This window comes from Bremia lactucae, linkage group LG1, assembly GCF_004359215.1.
Source record: "Bremia lactucae strain SF5 linkage group LG1, whole genome shotgun sequence".
NCBI classification, from domain to species: domain Eukaryota; phylum Oomycota; class Peronosporomycetes; order Peronosporales; family Peronosporaceae; genus Bremia; species Bremia lactucae.
In genome coordinates this window covers 798,220-805,111 of record NC_090610.1, presented here as the reverse complement: position 1 = coordinate 805,111, position 6,892 = coordinate 798,220, and the positions used below count along the sequence as shown (strand labels likewise).

At 46.6% G+C, this 6,892-nt stretch overlaps 2 protein-coding genes across 2 annotated transcripts; one reads left to right on the top strand and one right to left on the bottom strand.

Moving 5' to 3' along the window:
- Positions 1-181: 181 nt before the first annotated feature.
- CCR75_007391 (uncharacterized protein) lies at positions 182-4,421 on the top strand. Its single transcript, XM_067965452.1, has 2 exons — positions 182-520; positions 599-4,421. Exons 1-2 carry the CDS (start codon positions 212-214, stop codon positions 2,783-2,785), a joined length of 2,496 nt encoding a protein of 831 aa, XP_067822808.1. The 5' UTR covers positions 182-211; the 3' UTR covers positions 2,786-4,421.
- Positions 2,853-5,111, bottom strand: CCR75_007392 (uncharacterized protein; the record flags this gene model as incomplete). Its single annotated transcript, XM_067965453.1, has 1 exon — positions 2,853-5,111. One exon carries the CDS (start codon positions 5,109-5,111, stop codon positions 2,853-2,855), a length of 2,259 nt encoding a protein of 752 aa, XP_067822805.1.
- Between the last annotated feature and the right edge of the window lie 1,781 nt (positions 5,112-6,892).

The window sequence follows — 6,892 nt, the reverse complement described above, 5'->3', positions numbered from 1 at the left end:
CTTATAAAGGCAGAGGTAGATAATTAAGGGGTGTGGCTATATCGGTTCCCCGTCTGTTTGTTCTATTCAGATAAAAACTACAGATTAAAAATAAACAGTATCATTATTCCGCTATATCGCAAAATTGACAATTATTCCTTAAGCCATCCTTTGGACTTTGGTAGGGTGTGGCTACCAAAAGAAATAGTATTATTGGTACTTTCTTAAATTAATGGATGGCTTGAGCATGGCCATGACAACAACTACAGTGACAACGCCACATGATGTAGAGCAGAAATCAGCGACGCGTTTATATATACAAAATCTGCCAACTTATGTTGATTCGACACGACTGCGAGAGCACTTTTCAGTAAAGGGCGAAGTGACGGACGCATGTGTGATCCGAACCAAGGATGACAGCAAGTCACGGCGCTTTGGCTTTGTAGGCTTCAAGAGTGCGGCCCAAGCTAGAAGTGCGCTTACATATTTCCATCAAAGTTTTTTTGACACGTGCAAGATTAACGTGCACGTAGCAATGGCGGTACGGGCGCGTGGATTGCGACTATAAATCGCTATGTAGGTCTATGGCTAACAATTTTGATTTTTGACTGGAGCTTAGAGAGATTCTGATACAAAGCGTCCATGGAGCAACCAATCCTCCGGTTGTGGCGGATTTCCCGAACAAATTCCGGAGCCGGGCGTCATTGCTACCCCTACGAACGATAAAAAGACCCCACCCGAGACAAAATCAAGTATGAAGCCTAGTACGGTCGATGAGACGAGCGAAGCATTTCAAGAGTTCATGGAAACCATGCAGGCTCGATCAAAGACCAAATTTTGGGCCAATGACGACGTGCAAGGAGGACCAGTGGGCGGCAAGACGGCAAGGAAAAGTGTCGATACTATGGATGCAGAGGAGAGTGATGATGAGTACAAGGATCTCAAAACGATCATTGCGAGTGATAATAAAGCGAGTGCGGACACCAAGACGAAGGAGATGGTGGTTAAGGAACAGGATATCATGTCCGACATGGAATTTTTGCGCTCCAAAGTTAACAAAAGCATCGACAACGATTTAGATGATCAGAACGGCGATATAGACGTAGAGGATACCAACGATCATGAAGCAAACGCTTTTGAAGGACCTATCGAAAGGAAGAATGTGCTAATAAATAAAGAGGATAACGAGGACGAAAAACCTTCAACGCGCTTGTTTGTAAGAAATTTGCCATTTACGGCTGTTGAAGAGGATCTCAAGGCTCTGTTCTCATCTTTCGGTGCGGTGGAAGAGGTGCATATGCCGCTAGATGATACCCGACGTCGTAAGGGCTTTGGCTTTGTTTTATTTCGCACCACGGTCGATGCTCAGACAGCTCTCACAGCTTTAAATGGCATGGCATTCCAAGGTCGGCGTCTGCACATTATATTTGCGCGATCTAAACCTATTAAGCTCGATCCGGATGCGGCTCTTGCTGATCCGAACTTGACTTATAAACAGCGGAAAGAGCTAGAGCGCCAGATTCAGGCACAAAAGAAGACTGGCTGGAACGCATCGTACATTCGCGAAGATGCGACCGTAGGCTCGCTTGCTGAGCGTATGGGTGTAAAGCGCGGTGAAATTTTAGACAAGGAGCAGGGAAACATGGCTGTGCGTCTTGCTATTGGAGAGACAATGTTGGTGAAGGAGAATAAAGAATTTTTGGCTCGGGAAGGCGTGGACCTCGAAGCTATTGAAGGTGCACTTGTAAAGGAGGCAAGCCAGCAGCAAATCAAAAAAATTGAGCGAAGTACGACCGTAATTTTGATCAAGAATTTACCGCACACTACGGAAGAGGAAGAATTAGCTCAGCTATTTCGTAAGCACGGCGAGATTGCGCGCTTTCTTCTGCCGCCTTCCAAGACGCTAGCTGTCGTGCAATACTTGGAACCATCGGAAGCACGGAAGGCGTTTCGATCACTAGCTTACAAGAAGTACCAGCATGTACCATTGTACCTCGAGTGGGCCCCATTAAAAGTATTTGATTGCCAAAGTGCTGCAAGTGGAAGTAAGAATACTTTGACATTTGAACACAAAGGGATCAAAACGACAGCATTCGCACCATATGACGACGAAGATACTTCTGTTAGTGACGCGAGTCATACAATTTGCGTGAAAAATTTGAATTTCGTGACAAAAGAGGCAGCGTTAGAAAAAATCTTTGCGAAATGTGGCAAGTTACGCAATGTCACAGTGGCTTGTCGAAAAGACCCTAGGCGCGGGATGCTTTCGATGGGTTTTGGCTTTGTCGAATACGTCGATGCTAAGCACACTGAGCACGCACTACGAACTCTTCAGAGCACTGTTATAGATGGTCATGCGATAAATTTAAAACTTTCTCAGAAAAGAGCTTTAGCTGCTTCTAAGCGCGCTGTTGGTGATTTCGATGGTAAGAGTCGAAAGTCAAAGATCATCGTTCGCAACGTCGCATTTGAAGCAACTAGCAACGAAATTCGAGAGCTGTTTGGTGCATTTGGCCAACTCAAGCGTGTGCGCATGCCAAAGAAATTCGATGGAAAACATCGCGGATTCGCATTTGTAGAGTTCCTTACTGAACAGGAAGCCTGCAATGCTTTCTCGGCTCTCTCCAGCTCGCACTTATACGGTCGGCATCTCGTACTTGAGTGGGCAGAAGATTCAGACGACATGGACACCTTGCGAGCTAAGGCTTCGCGTGATTTAACTGCCATTAACGACAGCGAGCGCCAAAAGCAAACGAAACGGCAGAAGCAAGACAGTGACAACGATGACATGGACTTTAGTGAATAGTCGTTAGATATTATTGCTTTTTTTGCTTTGCCAGTACGAAATTTTTATCGCGATAAGCAGGTGACGCTTATAGTCGGCTACTTCGCGGACGGGCTACATGTGCTTCTTTTTTAATCAAATTCAGTTTCTTGTGCATATACTTAAGCGGGTGGTCAGTCTTGGCACTCGAAAATTGCGCTACAGTGTGGCCGCTGTCTGAAGTAAGTTTCCACTTGGTCGTAAGCAAACCCTCCACGCCCATGGGCCCACGAGCATGAATGCGGCCCGTGCTGATGCCGACCTCGGCACCTAAACCAAAGCGATAACCATCAGCAAATCGAGTACTTGCGTTATGAAACACACATGCACTGTCAATCATTTGCTGAAATTGCTCAGCTGCTAAAGCGTCTTCTGTCACGATACACTCAGTATGGCCACTGCTGTACCGGTTGATATGAGCAATTGCAGCGCCAATACTGTGAACCACCTCGACCGTGAGGTCCGCCGTGCCGTATTCTGCAGACAATGCATTTGTTATACGCGACTTTGCAGTCGCCACGCCTAGCTTGGCAGCGTTTGGACCAATGTGCAAATTTATTCCTGCTTCTTCCAATTTCGTTAAAATCTCCTTGTCCTGATTTTTGCTCACGAAAGCTTCATCGATCAATAGTGACTCAAGAGCATTACAGGCAGCTGGATAGTCCGTTTTGGCATCAATTGCGAGCTCAATTGCCTTACTAATGTTGGCCGCACTGTGAATATACATATGGCACACCCCCTCTGCGTGGCCAAGTACAGGAATGCGTGTACTATTTTTGATGTTGCTTACCATGGAGCTTGAGCCGCGCGGGATACAAAGGTCAATGACATCATTTAGGCGAAGTAGGTCAAAAGTCTCTTCGCGGGATGTGACTAGGCCGATAACATCCTTCGTTACCTTACCCTTTGAGGCCTCGTTCACTGCATTGACAATAATTTTGTGCAGTAAGGCATTGCTGTGGAGCGCTTCCTTGCCGCCTTTTAAAAGCAAACCATTGCCACTTCGCAAGGCGAGAGCGGCGATTTGCGGAAGTGAGTCGGGACGGCTTTCAAAAATGACAAGAAGCACACCAATCGACGCTGTTTCCTGGTGTAGCACGAGACCCGAAGCAATCTCTGTGCGCTTCAAAAGGCGACCAATTGGTTCCTCCGATTGAGCGATACTTCGAATTCCGTCACACAGCGTCTGGAGCTTCTCGTCTGACAACTTTAATCGAGCAATTAGTCCGTCGTCAATCGAGGATTTCTGAGCCATGAGCAAATCTTTGCGATTGGCTTCCAAAATAGCTTTCGAATTACTCTTTAGCTCATCGGCAATACAAAACAAAATGTTGGTCCGCTCCATCGAGGACAATGCTCGCAGCTGGTGACAGCCTTCACGAGCAGCAATGGCCATCTTCTCAGCAGACACTGAGTCAGATGATTCAATACCAGGGTTAGCGACGAAAAGTGTACCAAGACTGGCCCCATTCATGATAGAAGCAACCACGCTGTTTTCAAAGCCGCTCGCAATAATCACGGCGTTGACACCTTGCGAGATTGCCGACTGAGCAGCATCAATCTTCGCTCCCATGCCACCACGTCCGACGCTCGATTTTTCACCGATTTTAAAGCTGCTGGTCTCGGGGCGAAAGACTGAAATGATCTTGGCACCAGGCAGCGTAGGTGGCTTGTTGTAAAGTCCTTTTACGTCAGTAAGGAGCATAAGAAGGTCAGCTTCGATCTCACCGCCCACCAATGCAGCAAGTGAGTCATTGTCCGTGAACACAGTCCCGTCAGGCGAGGCGCTGACTGCATCGTTTTCATTGACGATCGGAACCACGTCAAGCTCTAGTAAGTTGAGTATTGTATCACGCATGTTGGCGCGATTCTGGGCCGTCTTGAAATCTGAAGCCGTCACGAGCACCTGAGAGCAGGCAACATCATATAATGAGAAGAGTGTTTCGTAAAGAGACATGAGCCCAATTTGGCCGGCAGCGGCCATCGCGCCCTTCTTCTTCTCTAGCGCTAGCATCTGCTGGTTGCCTTGCACGTGCGTCCGTAACGAGGCCGAGAGGAGGATCTGCTTGTTAAGACGCTTCCGGCCGATACCAACGGCACCACTTGTCACAAGAAGCACTTCTTTGCCCTGGCGTTTAAGCGTGCAAACCTGCTCTACAATTGAAGCGATGCGACCCAGCGCGGGCTCGCCATTAGTGGATACAACGCTGGTCCCCATTTTGACCACAATTCGCATGGCGTGCTTCAGGTCGTGGCGCGTGATTTTGCGCTTATTAGCGATGCCACCAAAAGTATACGAATGGGTCATGGTTTCTTTTCTCATGGCGTGACGCGAGAAATCGCCGATATGGTAAGGTGGCGATTTATGGAATGAATTTACGACGACGAAGCGTCAAGGGACTAGTTGTAGCGAACACTATTGGAATTTATTTACATCGATTTCGGAAGGTACTAGAAACAAATAATTGTTGCAGACGCTTTGACGTACGCTTTGATTGTTATTCCTTCATTCATAAGCTAGTGGCAACATCTTAATTTTCGACACTTTTGCTTCAGGAAGTCATTGCATTATTATGACGGGCGCGTACTTACGATAGCCGATGCGTGCACTCTTTTCTTAAGGTAATGGCTGTATGCTCGGCTCCTAGTTTTCAGACTGATTTATATTTAATCGTATTCTATATAAATACTTTTTTTACCAATCACAAAATGTCATCTCTGTAGATTACACTATTATGTATTGCGAGCGTATCTTTCTAGATACCTCGCGTAACGGATGACGCTAGGTGCAACGGGGTGTATCGTTACATGAAATTAACACTTAAAGGTTGTTAATTAATATATTATCTAAAAGGTAGATAATATTTGGAGGATATTACTTTATATAGTAATATCCTGAATTCTTATCCATAAATAGGTATAGGCCATTATATTTATTCCGCAGACTAATCAGCTGTAGAAGTAATCAAAGAGAGGTAGCACTTTGTAGTCCGTCCAAGGACCACATTTCCCACATCTATCATGGACATGTTAGATGGTAGTGGGAATACGCATCAGCTACTCCTTTCTAAGTGATATAGAAAGGAGTGCGGTTAGACGAATGAGTTTGACCGTAGGAAACGATGCAATCCTGGCATTACTGTCCAACCTAGACAGAGATGCCCTCCATTCAACTATCGCCAAGTTCATACAAGCACCAAAAGGTACTGAACGTAATTTTGGACCGTATGCCAAAAAGGGCAACGGTTGCGGATCCGACGTTGTTGCGAAATTGTAACAGCGAGGCGGACCGCCAAAAAATGGTCGGGGTCAGTAGGGCGCAACGCCCTACTGATCCTGCAACCTCAAGAGAATTTGCAAATCTTTTGACAAAAGTTGCTCCAGACACACAATCATTATGTGTCTCTGCACCTGGTGATGAGATATCCCTCATCACCTTGAAGTTGAAAGTGACAAATGATTTGTCACTTAAAGCCCTAGTGGACTGCGGAGCGTCGAATAACTTTATTCGTCGCCAGTCACTAGAGGTTCGTAGGCTCAAATATGTTGAGCGCGACATCCCTCCAACGAGGATGACGGTGCGTCTAGCGACAGGCGCATCGATAACAGTGATGACGGTGCGTCTAGCGATAGGCGCATCGATAACAGTGATGAAACGCGTAGTGAAATCTCACTACACGTTAAGAGATTTACATAACGATGATGATTTCATCGTACTGGATTTGGATGACAAATTTGATGTCATCCTTGGTTTACCTTGGCTCAGAAAATACGAGCCAAGGATCAGCTGGCAGCATCGATCCGCGAAGATGGCTGCCACTTGTTCGTCAGATGGCCATCTGATGAGCGTCTTGGAGCGTCCACAAGCGTGTGGATGTACTACGAGTGAGTGCGATGGCACTTGTGGTACGGTCGTTAGTACAACTGCACAAGATCACAGTGTGATTACCAATCCCATTGTGGAGTCAGCTGCCGGCGGCTGTGTTAATGCACAGGCAGCACCGAAGGTCCACCACTCGAAAAGGTCGAGTGGATTGAGACATGAATGTACGCTTAGTGGGCGACATTCAAGGAGTATACCGGTTGCCC

Excerpts from the sequence above, each read along its gene's own strand:
- CCR75_007391 (XM_067965452.1), top strand. The coding sequence starts at position 212 with ATGGATGGCTTGAGCATGGCCATGACAACAACTACAGTGACAACGCCA. Across the intron at positions 521-598 it reads ACGTGCACGTAGCAATGGCG|AGAGATTCTGATACAAAGCG; the intron begins GTACGGGCGCGT and ends ACTGGAGCTTAG.